Source organism: Bos indicus, chromosome 12 (genome assembly GCF_029378745.1).
Source record: "Bos indicus isolate NIAB-ARS_2022 breed Sahiwal x Tharparkar chromosome 12, NIAB-ARS_B.indTharparkar_mat_pri_1.0, whole genome shotgun sequence".
NCBI lineage: Eukaryota > Metazoa > Chordata > Mammalia > Artiodactyla > Bovidae > Bos > Bos indicus.
The window spans coordinates 11,447,842-11,470,288 of NC_091771.1; the positions used below are offsets into that span (position 1 = coordinate 11,447,842).

Genomic DNA, 22,447 nt, shown 5'->3' on the forward strand with positions numbered 1-22,447 from the left:
CACTGTCGAGGTCCATCCATGTTGTGGCAAATGGTAAGATGTCATTATTTTTTATGGCTGAGGAGAGTAATAGTCCATGTATCACACCACATCTTTATCCATTTATCCGTTGATGGACATCTAAGATGTTTCCATATTTTGGTTATTGTAAATAATCCTGCAGTGAACACAGAGGTGCATCTGTCTCTTTGGATTAGTGTTCTTGTATTCTTTGGGTTGAGATTATTTTCTTAATTTAATTTTTCAGGTTTTTTTTTTTTTTCTTGCTAGTAAGTAGATTTTTTTTTTATATTGTTATATTCTGCAGCCTTGATAAATCTGTTTACTAGTTGTTACAGTTGGTATAATGAATTCCTGTCATGCACAAATAGAAAGTTTTATTTCTTCCTTTACAATTAGTATCCCTTTTATTTATTTTTTGGACTACTTGTTCTGTCTAGAACCCCCAATACATGTTGAATAGAAATGATAAGAATTGACGATTTTGTCTTGTTCTTAGTCTCAATGGGAATGTGTCTAGTCTTTCTCCATTAAATATTGTTTTAACTATGGATATGTTTGTATATGCCATTTATGATGTTGAGGAAGTTCCTTCCTACTTCGGGTTTGTTGAACATTTTTGTTTTGAAAGGGTGTTGAATTTTATCAGATTCTTTTTCTATGTTTATTGAGATGATCATGTGTTATTTTTTATTCTGTTGATAATTATGTCATACAGTAATTGATTTTCAGATGTTAAACAGCTTTGCATTAGTGGGATAAAATCCACTTGGTCATGATGTGTAATTCTTTTTATGTGTTGCTAGGTTCAATTTGAAAGTGAAAGTTGCTCAGTCGTGTCAGACTCTTTGTGACCCTATGGAATCCATGGAATTCTCCAGGCCGGAATACTGGAGTGGGTAGCCTTTCCCTTCTCCAGGAGATCTTCCCAACCCAGGTATCGAACCCTGGTCTCCCACATTGCAGGTGGATTCTTTACCAGCTGAGCCACAGAGGGAGCCCAGGAATAGTGGAGTGGGTAGCCTGTCCCTTTCCAGAGGATCGTCCAGACCCAGGAATCAAACCAGGGTCTCCTGCATTTGGGATTCCCTGGGGGGCTACAGTCCATGGGGTTGCAAAGAGTTGGAGACAACTGAGCGACTTGACTTCAGGTTCAATTTGCTAGAGTTTTATAGAGGATTTTTGTATCTGAATTTCTAACAAATACTGTGTAATGTCTTTGGCTTTGATATATCAGGGTAATAATGACTTTATAATGAGGTAGGAAATTTTCTCTCCTTTTTTCTTTTTTTTGAGAAGTTTGTGAAGATTGGTGTTGGTGTTAAATATTTGGTAAAATTTACCAGTGAAGCTGTCTGGGGCTGTACTTTTCTTTGTGGGTTGTTTTTGATTACTTGTTTCAACTATTTATTATTATTCATTTCTATTTCTTCTTATTTGGTTTCTGAGATTTGTTTTTCTAGAAGTTTGTCCATTTAAATGGTCCAATATTGGCATATAATTGTTAATCATATTTCTTTATAATCATTTTACTTCTATGAAGTCAGTAATAAGTAGTGCTTTTCTTTGATTTCCAGTTTTAATAACTTGAGTCTTTTTTTCTTGGTCAGTGTAACTAAAGGCAGCCAGTTTTGTCAGTCTTTTCTGAAGGCTAAGTTTTCGATTTGTTGACCCCTCCCTCTGTTTCTATTTCACTAGTCTTCAAATCTGGTCTTTATTATATCCTTACTTCTGCTGGTTTTACATTTAATTTGCTCATCTTTTTGCAATTGCTTTTTTAAAAATTTATTTATTTTTAATTGAAGGATAAATCAAGGTTACAGCATATACTTTAAAAATATTTTGGGGGGCTTTTAAAAGAAACCAAAGTGACCCTGGTAAGAGGTGGAAATTAATTCTGGACTTCCATTTTCACCTATAGGGGAAAGTACTTGGCAGTTTGCTTAGCTGTTCACTGTGTCAGACTCTTGAGTGAACGCAGTGAATCATCACGGTTTGCATGGGTGGTTACAGGTACATTTGATTCCATAGCATCTGGACACCGATGCATAGGTGCGCTGAACATGGGTGAGAACATGGAATCTGAGTGCTTGGTGAGACAGACTGGTGAAGCGCAGCTGTCTCAACAGAAAACGTATGGCTGGCCATACACGGGAAGGGAAGGTAGGCTGCTTCTAAGACAGCCTTTCTTTCTTGTGTTAAATCTGCCCATAACTGAAAATATGTCAAGATCCTCATTCAGCTGAAGGACCTGTTGAGGTATTTGTGACCTTTAGAAACCGATGACAGTAGGCCCAAAGAGTTACAGAACACTTGGCCTGTTCACTGCAGAAAGAGAATCATCGTGAACATTGTTGAAATATGTCTGTGGAAAGTACTGAATTGTTTGGCTCTGGTTACTGGGAAACACCTATAGTTTGTTGCTGGAGGTGGAGGTAAATTAAGATGTTGATCCTGGAATATATTGTCTCTAAGGTATCTTTGTTTCTTTCTTTTGAATTAACTCAGGTGGGTATAAAATTGAGTTTTGTGTCTATTTACTAACTAACTTTAATTGTGAAGGTAAGTTAGGGGAGAAAATGAAGTTTCAGAGTTCTGTCATCATTATAAAAATGACATCACAGTTAATGGTCAAGCAGAATGATTCTAAGAATGCTTTATTTCCTATATACTTCTGGAAAACTAGGTGTTTTAGAAAACTATATATGGGAGTAATTACCAAGGAAAGCAAGAGTTTGATTTGTATTTAAGGGCAGTATAAGGGATTTTTTCTTAGATGCCCCAAATAATAGAAGAACTACATTAAGAATGTTTCTTAGATTCTGCAGACTGAGGAGGAAGAAGAGAAGAAAAACAGAAAGAGGGGAGTTGCTCTGGCGTAGGGGGTGACTCTGTAAAGGCTCATGGCCAGGAAGAGGTCCCTGAGCTTGAGCCTGCTCTCAGCCTGAGACAGCAGACAGCCACTATTCCTAGGGCTCTCCTGGAGAAGAGGCTGGTGTCAGAATAAAACACTGTTCTATCTGCCATCCTCTTATCCCGCCTCCCCACACCAGGCTCTTTCTAGCTCTGTCCACTCCTCTTATAAAAGCCCTTTTGTCTAACTCTGCAGATCTTATGGACACTGGTTCTTTCTGTGGCAACAGCCAGCTCACAGCACTAAATATAGCCCTTTCCCCCTTTTGCAATAATTATTGCAAATACAGTCTCTCTGAAAAAAGGAAAAAGAAAATTTCTTAGAATCCTGGATTTCTCACTAAAGGAAAAAAATTCTGTTGTTAAAAATTCCAAAAGGCATTATTTGCAGTGGTAACAGTGTCAGAGTTAGTATTTTTCAGATATGCTGATCAACCGTTAATTGTAATGACATTCATGAATTCATTTCTTGTTTAAAAACAGTTAAATTTTGGGAGAGGGAAATAAAAGCAAGTACTTTTCCTACCTGGGAAAGTGTCTTAGTATAGTGTCATGTCAACTTATTCATTAATCCCTTTTACAATTTTTGCCGAATCTATGTAACAACTACAGTATTATTTATTTAGTATTTTTCACCAAATTTGATTATTTTTTTTGTCTTTCATAAAAGCCAGATGTGTGTTAATACAGTTTCTATAGTCATAAAGTAAAAATCTAATATTAAAATATAACTTGAAAAGTTTCAGTTGGTGAATTAGCTGCGTGGTCACCCTTTGGGAAATATTGGTATAGGGAAAAGAGAATTGCTGTGGAATCAAGCCTGGTTTGGAATCCTGACTCCATCACATATTTGCGTGAGCACTTACCTGATTCTGTTTCTGGATTATAAAACTGGAGCAATTAATACTGAAAGAGTTGATGTGTGCTTTAATTAAATGATTAAGTTTGTAAATTCCGCTCTCTCACCATCCGCACCCCATCACAGGTCATCTCTGCAAGAAGTTACTTTCATTTTAGTGTCATAGTTCTTGGACAGTTCAGCTAGCTGCTTGGGGACCAAAATTGTCCCTTATGTTAATTGTATATTTATTAGAAATTAATCCAGTTTTGGTCCTTGTTGATAAACTCTTGTGCTTGGTTTTCTCATTTGGATTAAAAAAATTTGAAAAGACAGTTTCAGTGGCTTTCATGTTTTACAGTAACATTTTAAACTCGATCTGTATTTATATTGTGAAAAATTGTGTGTCGTATATGTGTTGTAGGACTTTGCTTTAAGGTTAATAAAGAATTCTTTTAACTCATATATAAGAAAAGCTGGTTAAGGGCAATCAATAATTTAGGGGAATTATCTACAATAGTCACATTTGCCCATGTTAGATTTGGTTAGCAAAAGCAAAGCTTTTTCAATTCTGGTCAAATGTAACTGTTAGAAGAAAGTATTTAAATCAGGAGAAGGTGGTTGAACTTTGAAATATTTTCAGTTCATAGAAAATTTTGTATGATTTTAAACTATTTTAAGGCTTGAAGTTTTATTGTGATATTAGATACCTAATGTGAGTAGATTGGACTTCTTGATTTAAATGCCAGTGGAAATACTGTTTTCAAGACTAGCCATTACTTATTAAGTTGTAGAAGAAAGAAGTTGAATATACAGTTATATTGTACAATTGACTATAGTTATATGGTATACAATTATATAATTGAATATATAATTATACAGTATAATTGCAATGTAAATGGTAAGTAAACTTGAAGTAAAATGGATCCTTTATACCTCAGTAAAACTCCTTAGACTAACTTTCATAGATAAGTTTGGAAAATTGAATTTTTTAGTTAATTACTTAGTGAGTGACTATAATAACACATTTTTTAGATTCAATATATATGCCAGGTAAACCAGGAAGGACAGTGATCTTTGCAGTTTTTTATTTAGAACATTTCATGTGAACTTTCCATTACCTTGATTTATTCCCTCAATTAAATCTTGTTTTTGAGTTCTGAAGCTAGAGATTCTATTTTATTCAGTAGTATTTGCACTCTTTTATTAAGAGTGTAACATTATTATGTGTAACTTCAGTATTTTGTTGTACTTTTTAAAATTATTAAAACTAATTTTTAAAATGTATTCCACCCTAGAGATGCAAAAAGGTACACCCTTACTTAAAAATCTACTCTAGCTGCAGTTTTAGTAACTGCCAGTAGATGGTAGTGGAAGTTCATGAAAAACTTTTTGCTTCTGTAAGTTGAGTGCTGAATTTCCGTAAGTTGAACCTGAAGGTTTTTTTAAAGTTACACATACTCTGAATGAAATTAGTCCTGGTGGCTTAAAAATGCCTAATACTTTTTATTTTGCTTAATAGTAATAGTCTTATTGCAGCATTTTAAAAAAATCAGTTCTCAAACCCTAGGGTATATTAGAATTATTTATAGAGGGTTTGCTGAAAATGTTGCTAGACTCAGTTTCTGATTCTCTAAATGTGGGGTTTGCTCAGAAATTTGCATGCCTACAGATTACCAGGTCATGCTAATGTTAACATTTATGATATTAATGGTCAGAGGATTGTGCTTTTAGAACCACTTTTGTTGTTGTTTTATGTGGCGAAATACACTTAACCTAAGGTTTACCATGTTGACCATTTTTAAGTGTATGATTTAACGGTATTAAATACATTCACCTTTTTTTGTAACCATGACCACCATCCATCCCCATAACTCTTTTTATCTTGTGGCACTATTAATAAAACTCTGTACCCATTAAATAGTAACTCTGTTTTTCCCTCCCTCTAGCCCCTAGCAACCACTATTAAACTTTACAGCTTTATGATTTTGACTACTCTAAGCAACTCATAAAGTGGAATCATATGGTATTTGTCTTTTTGTGACTAGATTATTTCCTTTTGCATAATGTTCATCCGTGTTGTAACACATTGCAGAATTCTTTCCATGGCTGAATAATACCTGTCATATGTCTCTCCCACATTTGGGTTGCTTCCGCGTTTTGACAGTTAAGAGCAATGCTGTGTACATGGGTGTACAGATATTTCTTGGAGACCTGCTTTCAGTTTGTTTGGATCTATAGCAGAAGTAGAATTGCTGGGTCGTTTGGTGGTCCTGTTTTTAATTTTTTGAGGCACTGCCGTACTGTTTCCACGGCAGCTGTACCATCTTCCACCAGTAGTGCACAGTTTCCCTTTTTTTTTACATCCTTGTCTGCAGTTGTTGTTTTCTGTTTTTTGTTTGTTTTTAGATAGCCATCCTCCTGGGTGTGAGGTGGCATCTCATCGTAGTTTTGACTTGTATTTCCTTAATGACTGGTAATGTTGCAAATCTTTTCATGTGCTTACTGGCTGTTTGTATATCTTTGGACAAATGTTTGTTAAGTATTTTATCAAACATTGAATGGGGTTTTTGTTGTTGAATTTTAGTTCTCTTTGTATTTTGGATACTAAGCTCTTACTAGATACATGATTTGCAAATATTTTCTCCCATTCTGGGGGTTGCCATTCTGTGGATGGCATCTGGTTGTACACATTTTTCACTTTTCATGAAGTCTAATTCGTCAATTTTTTCTTTTGTTCCCTGGGCCTTTGGTGTTAAATCCAAGAAATTATCAAACCTGATACTGTGGAGCTTTTGTCCTGTGTTTTCTTCTAAGACTTTCATTATTTTAGGTCTTTGGTCCTTTGGGTTAATTTTTGTATATGGAATTAGGTTAAGTTCACCTTCATTCTTCTGCAAATGCACATCCAGTTCTCCCAGTCCATTTGTTGAAAAGACTTTTATTTCTCCATTGATTGGTCTTGACACTCTTGTAAAAGATCACCAATGTGAGCGTTGTTTCTGGACTCTAGATTCTATTCCATTAGTCTCTATGGCCATCTTTATGCTAATACCACACTGTATTTTTTTTTTAATTACTGTAACTTTGTAGTATGTTTTGAAATCAGAAGTGAGTCTTCTTGGTTTTCTTCTTTTTAAAGATTGTTTTGGCTATTTGGATTCTTTGAGAGTCCAAATGTTAATTTTAGAACGGGCTTGTCTATTTCTGGGAAAAAACATTGGGATTTTGATGAAGATAGCATTGAGTTTATAGGTCTATTTGGGTAGTATTGATATTTTAATAATATTAAAATTTCTAGTTCATAAATATGGGATGTGTTTCCATTTATTTATGTCATCTTGAATTTTTTTCAGCAGTGTTTTATAGTTTTCATTGTACAAGCCTTTCACTTCCTTGGTTAAGTTTATTTCTAAGCATTTTATTCTTTTTGATGCTATTGTGAAAGAAGTTGATTTAGTAATTTCCTTTTCAGATTTTTTATGTGTGAAAGTGCAGCTGATTTTTGTGTATTGACTTTCTGTGTCTTGCTGTTTTTTGGGGAAATATCTGCAGAGAAAGTTTTACTTCTTCTTTGTGTACAGTTTGGATGCCTTTTATTTCTTTTTCTTGCCTTCCAGCAGGAGGACTTGCAGAACCGTGTTGAGTAGATGTGATGAAAGCAGGCATCCTTGCCTGGTTGTGTATCTTAGTAGTAGAAATACTTTCAGTCTCTCCCCTTTGAGTCTGATTTTCGCTGTGGGTTTTTCATGTTTGTCATCAATTATATTGATATAATTTCCTTCTGTTCATGGTTCAATAAGTGTTTTTATAATGAGAGTGGTGAAATTCATCACATACTTTCTGTGCAGCAATTAAGATAATTACGTGGGGTTTTGTCCTTCATTTTGTTGATATGGCATGTTATACTAATCAGTTTTTAAGGTAAACTGTCCTTGCATTCCAGGAATAATTCCTCCTGGTCACGGTGTGTGATCCTTTAGCATGCTGCTGAGGCCTATATGCTAGTATTTTGTTGAGGATTTGCATCCGTATTCATCATGAGTGTTGGTCAGTAGTTTTCTTGTGGTGGATTTTGGTATGAGAGTAATGCTGGCATTGCGGAATGATTTTGGAAGTGTTCCCTTCACTTCAGTTTTTTGGGAAAGTTTGGTGTTAGTTTTTAAACTGTTCAGTAGATTTTACCATTGAAGCCATAGGGTCCGGGGCTCTTCTTTGTTGGTAGGTTTTGATTTCTTGTTCAATCTCCTTACTAGATATAGGTCTATTCAGATTTTAATAAACATTCTTTTAAAATGATCTTTGTTTAAATATCTTATTAAAATAATACAGCATTATTGTTACTTTTTTTTAAGACTGTATTCATATTCCACTACCCTAATCCATTTGGTCATATTTTCAGTAATGAGTGTAAATTCTTTCTTTTTTTTGTTTATGTTACGTATTTCCCCCCACTGTTAATATATTGTCCCATGTATTCCTTATTGCCCTTCTATCTGAGAGAATTACACCATATAGTGCAGTATTCTTATCAGAAAGATATATAGGCCTGAGAAGTGTTTTAATTTGGTATTTTGTTTTTTGACTGCTTTCAGTGGGACGGTATTAAAATAATTCTATATTGATCACATACTGTTATAAATTTTAATTGTTTTTCTTCACTTTTGACCTTTGTTTTTCTGAAGTTCATAAATAAGATGGCTATATTTTCTGATGTATTCTGAACAGGTAACATCAACAGACATTTAAAACAAACTGTACACAGAAGCTGCTTTTTTCCTGCGACTTCTAACTCACGTCACTTTTCTTTTGTACTTGCTGGGCATAGCATGTTTGCAGTGTAGCTTATGATCTTTTAGTCCTACCTAAGTATAGCATTGGAATGAAAATTTATTCAAATAATCACTGAAAACAGTTTAAACCTTTAATTACGAGTTTACTTAACTTTTTCCATCAACTCACTGTGTAGTTTAGATTATTTCACTTGACTTTTTTTTTGTATTGGCATTTTAGAAAATCTGAGAATATAATGGCTTACAACTTCACCCTGTGACAGTGGGAAGCAAAAAGTGATAAACTTAATAAATTATACAGATGTGTTCATTGGCCAAAAAGGAGTATGTGGTAACTAGTGATAATTTGTCCATTAGTTTCATAATTTGAAACTCGATATTGAGATGAGAAATTAATGAGATTCTGTTTTACTATTAATAAAGAGAGCAGTACATTTTCTGTGTTTTTCTCATTTTCCTTCCAACATGGAGGGTGGGAGTGGGGAAAGCAAGCATCTCAATTTATAGTTAATTTATTGTTCTGAAATAAACTGTATATTGTTTCCAAATCTAATCCATAAAAAATAAAATACTATTAAAGATTTTTTAAAACTATGTTTCTTTAACAGATTTCCATAATCCAGGAGCTGGTTACTAATTATGAAACCTCTCTTAAAACGTGTGACTTTTTTAGCCCTTATGGTAAGTTTAAATTAGATTGAGTTGAAATTTGATTATTCATTTCAGTCCATTTTTAATCACTTACGGTAAAATTGTGTTCATTATGTGCTACATGATAGCTGTTCACTAGTTTTTTAATTAGTGAATGAAATGAGAAGAGCACTTGCAACCTAAAGTAATTAAAAATTTCCATAATCTTGTGATGTGGGAATTAACCTCATTTTAATATGAATAAACAGAATCCCACGTGGTTGAGTAGCTTGACCAGGATCCAGTAGTTAATGTTAAGATGTGTTTTTCCTGACTTCCTAGTTTTTTGTTCTTTCTACTTTTATGTTTGTGTGCTCAGTCATGTCCGACTCTTTGCGACCCCGTGGACTGTAGCCCGCCAGGCTTCTCTGTCCATGGGATTCTCCAGGCAAAAATATTGGACTGGGTTGCCATGCCCTCCTCCAGGGGATCTTCTGACCCACGGATTGAACCCACGTCTCCTGCTTTGCAGGTGGATTCTTTACTGCTGAGCCATGGGGGAAGCCCTAATGTGTCTTCCACAAAATTAACTCTCATACCACATATCTTAACACCTAGTCCACATGCAAATTTTCCTCATTATTTAAAAAAATGTGTAATTGGTTTCTTTGAATCTGGATCCAGCTTAGGTCCACAGTTTACATTTGTTTGTTATGTTTCTGATACTCTTTTAATCTTGGGTGGTACTGTCCTGTCTTTCCTTTCTCCTCTTTTTTTAAAGGCTGTTTGTTGAAAGGTCATTTGTCTCGTGGAACGCACCATGCTTTGAATTTTGCCAATTGTTTTCTCATGGTAGCGTTTAATACATCTTGCTGTCTTCCATATTTCTTACAAACTTCAAGTTAGATTTATAGGCTCTTTTTTTTTTCCTTTCTTGCATGTTGTGCTGTACAACATACAAGATCTTAGTTCCCTGACCAGGGACTGAACCCTTGCCCCTGCAGTGGAAGCACAGAATCCTGAGCACTGTTCCTCTGGGGAAGTCCCCTAGGTTTATAGGCTCGATTAGATTTGGGTTCCATGTGAATACTTCATAGGTGACACTTTGAACTTCCTGTTACAGCATATCTGAAGGCCGAAGGCATTCTGGTTGTCTCTCTTTTTGTGAAACTAAGATTCATCAGAATTTAGATGTTTGTCAGCCTAATCTGGCCATGCAGTCAGTGTTTCTTAGTGGTCACTTACCTGATGATTTTTGCAGCCACTGCAAAAATTGCCTTGATCCCTTATTTCATTCTGATCATCATTCCTTCTGCATTTATTAATACTAGCTGGAGTTCTTGTAAAGAACTTTTCCTCCTCAGATATTTGACCCCCCCTGAAATACAGTGTATATGAGAGGAGCAAGATAAATGCTTGGCTCTTTGCTCATATTTATTATTTGTGTCTTAATTTATGTTAATTTGTGTGTTTGCATTGTCGTTTCATTCGGTCAGCTAGTCTAGGAGACCTTCTTGTCTTCTGAGGTAACATGAGTAAATTCTCCTTTCTGCTCTTCCTACCTCGTTTTATACCTGTGTGTCTTCCCTTCTGATACCCATTTTGAGAGCTAGGTGTTTCTTATTTATTCTTCTGTAGTTTCAGGGCACAGAATGGGAGAGCCAGATAGAGGTCAGATGGTTGGTTGTGACAATCTGGTCAAGAGTGTACCCTCCCTGAGACCCTTCAACTTTGGGTTTCCCTGGTCTGTGTTGAGGCCTGGACGGTCCACGTAAGCTCTGGCAGTTCTTGCCTCTGTGGAAGTTTTACCGTGGTGGTTAGGGACGTGTTTTCTCCAGGCTGTTTTCCTTGGTTTTTCCTGGACCTGCTGCCTTAATGCTGTCTGTCTGAGAATCCGTAGAGTTAGGTTGATCTGCCTCTTCTCCCAGACTGTTTCCTTGGCATAAGGTGTGGGTAGAAGCTTGGGAAAGCAGCGTCTTTGCTCTGCTCGGCTACTGCTTCCTGAACTTTGTGACTTGAGGTTGTATCTCTTTCTGTTGAAATTGGTCATTTTTACTAGATTTTTATTCTAATAGTAATTGATTTCATTATGCATTGGGAGAAAGAAAGCAAGTGAGTTGCTTCACTTTGCCTCATTCCTTATAATAATTTTGTGTTTGATTGCAGAGAATGGGGAGAAGGAACCCCCAACGACACTACTCTGGGTTCAGTACTTCCTGGCACAGCACTTTGATAAGCTTGGGCAGTATTCTTTGGCTTTGGATTATATTAATGCTGCAATTGCTAGCACTCCAACTCTAATAGAATTATTCTATATGAAAGCAAAAATTCACAAGGTAAAATCTTGGTCATGTTTTTTGAATAATTAAAGAATTTGGCCATTTTAAGGACCCATGGAGTTCTTTCTGTGTGGAGATAACTTTTAGGGCACCCTGATTATTTATTCTCAATACGCTAATAATCCGAAGGAGTTTTACGTTGCATAGTCATATAGTCAGTGTTAATCATTTCATTCAGCTCTTAGTAAATATGAATTTTAATGTATATTAAAATTTCTAGATAGATTTGACAGAAATGTAACATTTCTGATTTGTCTTTAAGAACGTTTTCTGTTGTAGCGTACCCATATTCTCTTAATCATAACAGTGATGTCTTTAATACTTTCATCTCTTAAAGCATATGGGTAATCTCAGAGAAGCTGTCAAGTGGATGGATGAAGCTCAGTCTTTGGATACGGCTGATAGATTCATCAATTCCAAATGCGCAAAGTATATGCTTCGGGCAAATATGATAAAGGAAGCAGAGGAAATGTGCTCCAAGTTCACAAGAGTAAGAAATAGCATGTCATTGTCTGAGTTAGTAAAATTAAACTTAAATTCCCTGGTGATGTGTGAAGTGTGCTGCTATAGTTCCTCGGAATTCACTTTTGTTGTCATTTTTTAAATCTTGTTTAGCGCGTATCCTAAGTGTGATTTCTTACTGTGGTTGATGAGTGTGCATGTGCTTCTGGTGTGTGTGTGCTAAGTCGCTTCAGTCTTGTCTGACTCTGTGCAGTCCTATGCACTGTAGCCTGCTGGGCTCCTCTGTCCATGGGATTTTCCAGGCAAGAATGCTGGAGTGGGTTGTCATTTCCTTCTCCAGGGGATCTTCCTGACCCAGGGATCGAAATCCGTCTCCTGTGTCTCCTGCATTTTCAGGCAGATTCTTTACCACTGAGTCATCTGGGAAGCCCTGTAGAGATGAGAAGTAAAGTACAATTAGAAATGAGGATATTTAAGTTAAATAAGTTCAGTGGTTTAAAAAACAACAACAACAAAACACCCACGCAGCAAACCACAGCCAACTAGGACATGTCTGAAAAGACCCAGGAGAATGGGAAAGAAGGGGAAAGTTCAGCTGTTTGAGGAAAGTAGTTCCCAAAGTCTGGGGCTCGGCTTGCTTGTCATAATCGCCTCCAGCTGTCCACTCTTTAACAGGCCGCTGTGCTGTGTACAGAGCTGGTTAGCTTATCCACACTGCTTCACTGGCCAGGCGTGTCCCTGACGGTGGTGGGCAGCAGTGAGCTGGGGGAGGAGGGCTGCTCGTGACTTCCCTATCAGTTTATATCTGCTTTGTAATACGTAAGTGAAGTGCTCCTATTTCCTTCTTGCAAATTTTTCAGTTTATAATATTTGTAGAGTTGCTGAGGCAGGTTGAATAGTTCTAGTTGGTAAAGTTTTGAAATGAAAAATACGGTAGATTTCTTATAAACATAGGTAGTTATCAAATGATGGAATATCTGTAGCCATGAAGAAGACATAAAATACCACCATAATTTTATTTACCCAGAGATAATTGATTTTTATACTTTCAATGAGAATTCTGAAAATTAAACTGATAACAACAGTGGGTATGAAAAAGAAATGAAGACTGAACTTACGTAAATATACCCGTATCTTTGCTGTCATTCTTGGGGTCCTGTAACATGCATTTTAAATAACTGTTCTCCATTGTGACAGAGCTCCACGTCCCTGCACTGAGACCAGGCACTCTGTGCTTTGCATTCTCCTGGGATACACACTTAGCCCGAATTAGCGAATATTCTTTTTATTTAAAAATTTTAATGTATTATTGTATAATTCACTACTGCTCATTGTCATAATAATCCTCATAGACATCATTGTGAAAGGAAGTGACAACTGATGCCTTGATGTGGAGGAAGGAGACTTGCAAAACTGAAAAGCGGGCTTGAAACTACTATGAAGAGATTTGAAAACAGTGTTGTAAATAGCAGTGATCCTAAGTCAGCAAGGAAAAGGTTAAATGGCTTTTGCTTAATAGACAAAGATAGGCAGTGCTTCATAGGATCCCTGTCTTAAATAGGTTAAATAAAAGCTCTGGTGTTTAAAACTTAGCTTCAGTAACCTGTAGTCTTTTCTGGGTAGGTTGTTGACGGTCTCAAGAGAGCTGGGTAAATAAGACACACAGTTTTAAGTTGGTAGGAGCCTTTTGGAAGCACATCGATGTGTTTATTATATAATTTGTCACTGCTACTTATTGTCGCCGTAATCCTCATAGACATTGTTGTAAAAGAGAAAACCGGGTTTTTAGGCTCTCTTGTGTTGTTTGCTTCCTTTATTTGCGGTTGCTTCCGTTTCAGGAAGGGACGTCTGCCATGGAGAACCTAAATGAGATGCAGTGCATGTGGTTTCAGACAGAGTGCATCTCCGCGTACCAGCGCCTGGGGAGGTACGGGGACGCTTTGAAAAAGTGCCATGAAGTAGAAAGGGTAAGTTAACAAGAGTTTGGGCTTCATTTTTCTCCTATAAGGTGACCAGAAAAGCAGGTAGTTTTCTACAAAGTCTCATCTACATCTTCTCACGACTTTGGAAAACTTCACTGTGAAAAAATTCTCAATCTTTAGCCTTTCAAACATTCAGAAATTGTGAATAAATGATTCCTTTCTTTGGATCCTCAGGTGGTAATGAGGTAGACATGTCTGCATATTTTTGTCTGAAGCAAGAAGAGAAGGATTAGTTAAGTTACTGTTGCTATTACTAACATGTACTCAAAATTTCTCTTTCCTAATTGGGCCATTACTTGATTTCATCCCCAGCCTGGAAAGATGCACAGGCCGAGGGCCACCTCTTTCTGCTCTGTGTCAGGATCTGCTCTGTCGTCAGCCTCTCTCCAGTTTGTCTTGCCAGGGTGTGTGTTCTCACCTTCAGCACGTTCCGTACCCAACATGTGGCTGGCTTGCAGGCTTATGTTACGACTTGCTAGGATCATGTGTGCGATGTGCCTTAGTAAGGGGGACTTTTCTTTTCCTTGTGTGTGAATTTTTGTTTTCCTGTTCTTTGTCATCTCTGAAGCACTCTCCTTCCAAGTGGACCACGGGAGGAAGAGAGCCACAATGCACCCCCGAGGCAGGCCTCAGCAGCCTTCAGCCAGGGGTCACTCGGCAGCCCCGTCCTGAGCTGGCGCAGTCAGGTGAGCCTGCGGTCTGCACCCTGGCAGCCACTTTGGCCTTCTTCCCCATGTGAAAGTTGTGAAGTTGCTCAAAGGAAGGCTGGACCTCTTAGGGGGTGGCTTTGGTCGGGAACTGGAACTAAGATTCCATTAGAGCCCTTTCAGAAGTAGTGTAGCTTTTGCTTTGTTCTTTGCTTTTTAAGCCTAAACTTGATGGCTGTTTGCCAGGGGAAACCCTTCTCATCTTCTCGGAAACTGTAAAGCCTTTGGATGATATGTGAAATATTCAGGCAATATCCAGTCATCCTGAGTTGGCAGGCTCTGATTTCTGTGACCAAACCATAGATCACTAGCTTGTTTGACATCCTAGACGATCATCACTTTAAAAGCATTCTGCTCATTACTGAGGAAAGATGCATTTCTGTTACCCAGAACATTCTCAAGGAGCCATAGCTTGGCACTTATGTATCAGTTGTTCCAGCACGACTGTAATTAGAAGTTAATCAGACTTTCTGTGGAAATCAAATTTCAACACCTTGGGATCATTGGAAATTCTCCATCTCTAGTCCCATTCCTCCTAACATTAGTGACTTTTTAATGTTTTTTATTAAAAAATTGTTAGACTATGATCACTAGCTGTTCCATTACTAAGTTTCATTTAGATTATGCTTTCTCCTGAGTTTTTAGTGGTTTTGAATAACTACAGTTGACCCTGGAACAAAGTGGGTGTTGGGGTGCCAGCCCTCTGGGAAGTTGAAAGTCTCCCTGTGACTTACAGTTGGTCCTTTGTATACGTGGTTCCTACGTATCCCTGTTTCCGTATCCATGGATGCAACCAACCATGATCACGTGGTCCAGTAGAATTTACTGTTGGAAAAAACTCACATATCAGTGGGCCCACATGGTTATTGTTCAAGGGTCACCTGTATTTCCAGTTTAAGAAATGTGTTTTGACTGGTAGAAAGCATTTTTGAAGGAAAATTATAGACGATCACTGGTTATCAGAGATGGTAGAAATCATCACCCTCTGGTTATGTTATGTAATTATCATCATTGGAAACTTTACTAAGTATCTTTAGGGTTTGCTGTTGGTACTTAAAAATATAACCAGAGGCAGATACACAAGAAAAGATCCTATTCATATTATGCTTATAAGCTAGTCTTTATAGTGAGTAATTCATGCTAAAAGGAAAAACATTAGTGTAGAGTACAAATAGGGTGATTGAATGTTTGCTGATGAACGCTTCTGAAATAATTAATTTTTCTCTCTTATTTTGGCTGCACTGGGTCTGTGTCATGGCACGAAGGAGCTTCTCTAGTTGTAGTGCGAGGGCTTCTCTTGGGAAGCGTGGCTTCAGTGGTTGTGACGCGCGGGCTGTGGTGCACAGGCTTAGTCGTTGCAGCGCGCTGGCTTCTCTCCTTGTCTTGAGCAGGTGTGGTTGCCCTCAGGCCTGTGGGGGTCTTAGTGCCTTTACCAGGGATGGAACCCAGGTCCCCTGCATTGGAAGGCTGATTCTTAATCTCCAGACCCCAGGGAGCTCTCTGAAATTAGTTTCTAATAACATTAATGTCATCTAAAAGAAAATTCTTAATGATAACAATTATAGGAGTAATTACAGAATTAAAAGATACAACAGATACCTATTTGGGTTACCTTTGTGCCTGGGTTTTAAATAGTTTAGTAAAGACACAGCACCTTATTCAAAAATAAAACTTTGGGGACTTCCCTGGCAGTCCAGTGGTCAAGACTCTGCTTTGCCAATGCAGTGAGGGCACAGTTTGAATCCCTGTTCAGGGAACTAAGATCCTGCATGCTGTGTGGAAAAAAAAAATAATATATATATATATAAAATTTTGCAGTTGACCTTCTAAATAGAAGGTTATTGAATAGAGAACTAAGTTCTAAGAAGGACTGAGTCCTTCTGCCTTCAAGAATTCTTTCACTGAAGGCAGTTTCAGCCTAGGACATACTGCTTTGCACTCTTACTAATTGGATTTGAAATGTTAGAATTCTAGAATGGTCCATTGTAGTCCTTTTTCTGCCTTCTTCTTGCCTTCCTTACAGGGTTTAAGATTACATGTAGTGATTATGTAGTCCAACCCAATCTGATGTTTAGAACTTAAGTTTTATTAAAAATAAGACAGAATGACTGCCTTCAGACTATTGGCTATAAACTTGTGTTCAGAATAATATTTTTAACTCTTTTTTCTTTCAAGAATTGAGCCTTTCCCCCCTTTTTTTTCAGGTGATTAGTTTCTCATTATTTTAGCGTGTTGATTTATATCTGAGAGAAGCAGTACATATTTCTAAAACTTTGTGATAAGATCTAAGGTTTCCAGTAGATCAAAACCACAGGACATTCGTAACTTTATCTTTTTTTAATAATTGTATTTATTTATGGCTGTGCCGGGTCTTCAGTGCAGTGTGGGCTTCTTCTCTAGGTGCAGCGCGTGGCTGCTTGTTGTGGTGGCCTCATTGCAGAGCAGAGGCTCCAGGGTGCACACGCTTCAGTAGGTGCGGTTCCAGGGCCCTCGAGGACAAGTGCAGTAGTTGGGGCACGCAGGCTTAGTTGCTCCACAGCATGTGGGATCTTGGATCAGGGATCGAACCCATGTCTCCTGCATTGGCAAGAGGACTTTTCCACTGAGCCACAAGGAAGCCCATAACTTTATCTTCCATTGCGTCTTAATCTTTATCAAGTTGACACTCACTGTATAACGACCGATTTTCTGTAAAGGAATTAAGATCATTGCCCTGGTTGGTCTAGCTCTTACTTCTTTTACTTGTTTGTTTGTTCATGGCTATGTCAGGCCCCAGTTGCGGCACAGGAGAGCTTTGTTGCGGCATGCACACTTCTCAAAGTTGTGGCACGTGGACCCAGTAGTTCGGGCTCACAGGCTTAGTTGCCCCTCGGCATGTGGGACCCAGGAATTGAGCCTGTGTCCCCTGCATTGCAGCTGTAGAGACCTACGTATGGTGACGTCACATGGAACTGCTCACGCACATCAAGCCCATCTCAGCTCCTCGGGTTGGCAGTCATCTGCAGGGTGTAGCCTGGTGGGGGTGTTGGCAGTCATCTGCAGGGTGTAGCCTGGTGGGGGTGTTGGCAGTCATCTGCAGGGTGTAGCCTGGTGGGGGTGTTGGCAGTCATCTGCAGGGTGTAGCCTGGTGGGGGTGTTGGCAGTCATCTGCAGGGTGTAGCCTGGTGGGGGTGTTGGCAGTCATCTGCAGGGTGTAGCCTGGTGGGGGTGTTGGCAGTCATCTGCAGGGTGTAGCCTGGTGGGGACACTGAGCAAAGAGGACATAGGACATCCCTGTACCGCCTTTGTAACTCCTTTGTCCATGCTCATCTAAAAACGAAAAGTTAAGAAAGTCAGCCTAAGATGACATAGTTGCTCTTAAGTAGGAATGTGCCATCCTCAGCAGGTTCCTGCGACACAGAGGTTTGAGCGCAAGAACTGAGAAAGCCTCAGACACACTAGGATAAGTGGGTTGCTTTGTTTCTGGAAGACGATGACTGGAGAGAGGCAGGCTATGGGCGGCTACTGATACAGAGGCGGATCACACGCTTGTGGTTCCATGTGGCTCCCTCGAGACATCACTCAAACCTCATGCTCTAGGAATGTCTCTTGAAACTTGCGTCTGCCTTTTTTTACACGTAAAGGTTTCTCACCCTAAGAAAACTGCAACCTCTTTAAGACGTTTTCATCTCGTTATGTGCTCCATGATTTGGGGCACTGCCATTTTTCCTCAGTTGTATTGAATTTTGAGGTATTATAGTGCTAGGTATAACGGTATTTATATTAACCATGAACAATTATGTAATTCCTTCATAAGTTACTTGATTTGTGTTATTGATGGGAGGAATGAAACTTTAAAATATACCATTAAAGCATGGTTCGTGAAGTAGTAAATATAAACTAATGTAGAATAGTCATTTTTTTCACCATTTCTTTCCCTCACACTGTGTGCGTTTATTTTTTTTATCTTGATATTTTAGAATATAAGGCTCTTAATGTAATTCTGTGTATGATGTATTTCTAATTACCAAGACAACTAAAATTATCGAATGATACGGATAGTTACTAATGTGTTTTCTGCACAGTGAGTTACTAGGCCCCCAGGACAGAGGGAGGTGAAATAGTAGAAGAGTTTGATCTGTGTTTGTGTGATGAATCATTCATTTTTCTGTATATTTTTGGAGAAGCTAAAGTAGGAGAAAAGAAAGAAGATGGAGGTGGAGATGCACATAGGGAAGAAAATAGAAGTATAAATTGTTTTGTTGGGGAGTTAGTCATCTTTTCTTTCATGTAAGGGATTAGTTCTTAATCCTTTGGGGGCCATGGACACTTTGAGAATCGGTTGAAAGCTTCAAGCTCTCTCCTTAGGAAAACATTACTATGCTTGTTTATACACAGACTCCAGATTAAAAACTTTTGCTAAAATGGGATATAGTTAGATAAACAGGAGTTTAATGAGTGAGAGAAAGCCACAACACTCTGTGCTTCTAAAGCAGTTTACTGTTTAGAATGAACTTTAAAATAATTACTTGATCCCCTAACAACCTATGAGATTGGCTGTATATATATTTTTTATTCCTAACTTAGGTTAAATAACTGAGGCTGTAGGAAATTACGAAGTCACATGCCTGAAAAGCAGCTTCTCTCTTGAGTTGGCACATACTGTGCTTACTGAATGTCTTCTGTGCTAGGCCCTGTGCCAGGGAGTGGGGATGGATATGACAGGCTCGTCCTTGAAGAGTTCATGGTTGAGTAGAGCCATCTGATGTATAGACATTCACTGTAAACCTGTATACGTTTAGTCTCCATTCAGAGCTCTGTTTAACTCTACCTTGCTGATTTTGAGGGAATACTGAGAAGTATTTATTAAAACAAAAGTATTGGTATATTCTAATTTCCAGTTTTAAAAAATAACCTGGGCATCTGCCTTTCTTTTATTAGGCTGTGCCACATGGCTTGTGGGATCTTAGTTCCCCAGCCAGGGTTGAAAGCACCACGTCCTCACTGCTGGTGCTCAGTTGTGTCCAGCTCTTTGTGACTCCATGGACTCTAGCCCGCCAGGCTCCTCTGTCTGGAGTGGGTTGCCATTTCTTCCTCCAGGCTTAACCACTGGACTAGCAGGAAGTTCCCCTCATCTGACTTATTACATATAAATTGGGTGTCATCCTGAAACATGATTTCTAGGGAATGGGGATGGAATGTAAGGAAGAGAAGCTTAAGTTGAATGCAAAGAACAACTTGAGGTCCTTTGTATGTTAAACCCTGGAGAGGGCAACTAAGTGAAATTGTGACTGCTTACATTATCTTACAGGCTTTTTATAATTTTCTTTTAAGAAAGTAGGCGTTATTGACATAAATGTAAGGAATAACTTTGTGGTTTTGTTTTTAAGCACTTTTCTGAGATAACTGACGATCAGTTTGACTTCCATACTTACTGCATGAGAAAGATGACCCTTCGGGCCTACGTTGACCTTTTGAGATTAGAAGATATACTCAGGAGACATGGATTTTATTTCAAGGCTGCTAGATCAGCTATTGAAATATACTTGAAACTGTATGATAATCCCTTGACCAGTGAAAGCAAACAACAAGAGAGAAATTCAGGTAACTAAAGAGACTTGCTTAAAGAGACTTGAAGAGAACACAGAATTTCAGAATGTCATTAACTTCATGATGGAATAGTATATTATCAAATGAGTGTGAAGGCAACATTAGATAATGGATATACCCCCAAAAAAGTAGGGGGAATACTTAGAAAAAGTTGATAGGGTGTTGTCCTGTAACTGATAATGTTTATGGGATGTTTTGTTTTGTTTTTTAAAGTGGTAATTGAAAATAACTGAGCTTTTTAGAGAAAAAAATATATTTGTACAGCTTCTAATACCTACTTGACTGAAAATAGTAGTGCCAATGAGAATATGTGAATACGTTTTACTCACTAACATGTCAGTACCCAAGAATATTTGAGAAATAGTGGCATGAAAGCAGATTTCTGATCAGATCACCTGTGCCTGTGTGCTTTGTCTCACTTCTTGAATTCTTCCAAAAGGATAATCTTCAACTCCACTTTATACAGTTGGGGACTTGAGACTGAGAGAGAGGATTTGCCTAAGCCCATGTATTGTGTGGAGGAGGAGCTAGGCTAGAGTCGGTTAGTTTTAGTTGGCGCAGCATTTGCTGTTGCCCTTGGTGTGCCGGTGTAAGTTGATCATTAGGAATACACTCTCTAAAAACTTTCATACAGGTCCTCCCCTCCCCCCACACATGCTAGTGACAGTCGCTCAGCAGTGTCTGACTCTCTGCGACCCCATGGACTGTAGTCCATGGGGTTCTCCAGGCCAGAATACTGGAGTGGGTAGCCTTTGCCTTCTCCAGGGGATCTTCCCAACCCAGGGATTGAACCCGGGTCTCCTGCACTGCAGGCGGATTCTTTACCTTCTGAGTCACCGGGGAAGGCCAGATAGACTAATAATATGCATTGAGTAAGAATATGAGGAAATTGAGAGCACTGACTCAGAGTTTTCATTCATTTGAATATTTACAGAAAACCTGTCAGCCAAAGAATTGAAGAAAATGCTTAGCAAGCAGAGAAGAGCTGAGAAAAAGGCTAAAGTAGAAGAAGTGAGAAAGCATGTGGAAAGGGAACATCAACCAAAAAATCAAAAGAAAAAACGGGATGAAGAAGAAGAAACCAGTGGTTTCAAAGAAGAACTTCTACCTGAAAAATTAGAAAGGGTGAGATGAATACACTGTGTTTATTTGATAAAATTTGTATTATTTAGTTCTGTGCTGATTATAAATGTGATTTATTTAAATCTGTAAATCAGAAGCCAAATTTGTAGTATTAGCTAAGATCATTATGCTGGTCGTCAGTTACTTTTAGGTGATAATATGTAAGTTTGGGCTAATGCAGATTATAGGTAGAATTGTACTTGTGGTAGGCAGAATAATAGCCCTCCAAATGCATGCATGTTCTAATCCCTGAAAACTGTGAATATGTTACATTACACAGCAGAGAGAATTAAGGTGGCAAATTAAATTTAAGATTATATTTAAATAAGACAAACTAAGATCCCACATGCCTTAAGTATGGTGAAGCCAAAAAAAAATCTGAAAAATAAAAAACTGGACAGAAAGAGGATTCCTGAACTACCCAGTGAGCCCAGTGTGGTTAATCACAGGGGCCTTAAGGGGAGGAGGGCAGCAGGCGGGGAGCGCTGAGTGATGGGAAAGGACTCTGTCCTCTGTGGCTGCCTGTGAAGGAGAGGGGCGCCAAGCCAGGAGAGGTGGGCATCCTGAAGAGGCCGAGAAAAGGCGTGGAAACACTCTCCCTTAAAACCTCCAAGAGGAAATGCAGCCCTCTTGGAGTGCAGTGAGACCCACGTTGGACTTTTAACCTACAGAACCGTGTCAGATAAATTTGTGGGGTTTTGTTTTGGCTGCAGTATGCAGCATGAGGGAACTTAGTGGCCCAACAGACACTGTTTGGTGTCATTTGAGGGTCTCCAAAGAACTCTAGTACCACAGTCCTGTATGCCTCGGTGCAGAGAGACTTCAGCAAGAGCAAAGTGATCTGTTAGACTGGACTCTTCGGGAGGCTTACAGGTGTGCAGGCTGGGAGTGCCACGTCCGAGAACGTAGTTGGCTGCAGTTCTGTAATCAAAGCACAAGTGAGGAGGAGGAAGAGGACCTGTGTGTCTTCCCGAGCGGACGCTGTGCTTCCATCACCTGCTTCTCCTCCAGGTTGGGTGGGGACTTTTTTCTTGTCCCTACACAGTCAGGCTCGGTTCACACATTACTCTTT

At 38.6% G+C, this 22,447-nt stretch overlaps 1 protein-coding gene across 14 annotated transcripts in view; it reads left to right on the top strand.

Moving 5' to 3' along the window:
• NAA16 (N-alpha-acetyltransferase 16, NatA auxiliary subunit) overlaps positions 1-22,447 on the top strand; it is a 64,488-nt gene that overhangs the window by 35,164 nt on the left and 6,877 nt on the right. For 7 of the 14 annotated variants that reach the window (XR_011569668.1, XM_019971199.2, XM_070799998.1 and 4 more), the window contains 6 exons: positions 9,153-9,225; positions 11,341-11,510; positions 11,851-12,003; positions 13,814-13,942; positions 20,034-20,247; positions 21,188-21,378. Coding sequence is in view for 11 of the 14 variants with exons in the window: in XM_019971199.2 (XP_019826758.2) it covers positions 9,153-9,225; positions 11,341-11,510; positions 11,851-12,003; positions 13,814-13,942; positions 20,034-20,247; positions 21,188-21,378 (930 nt within the window). In the remaining 3 variants the exon portion in view is untranslated. The other 7 variants (XR_011569669.1, XM_070800003.1, XR_011569670.1 and 4 more) reach the window with 7 other exon arrangements.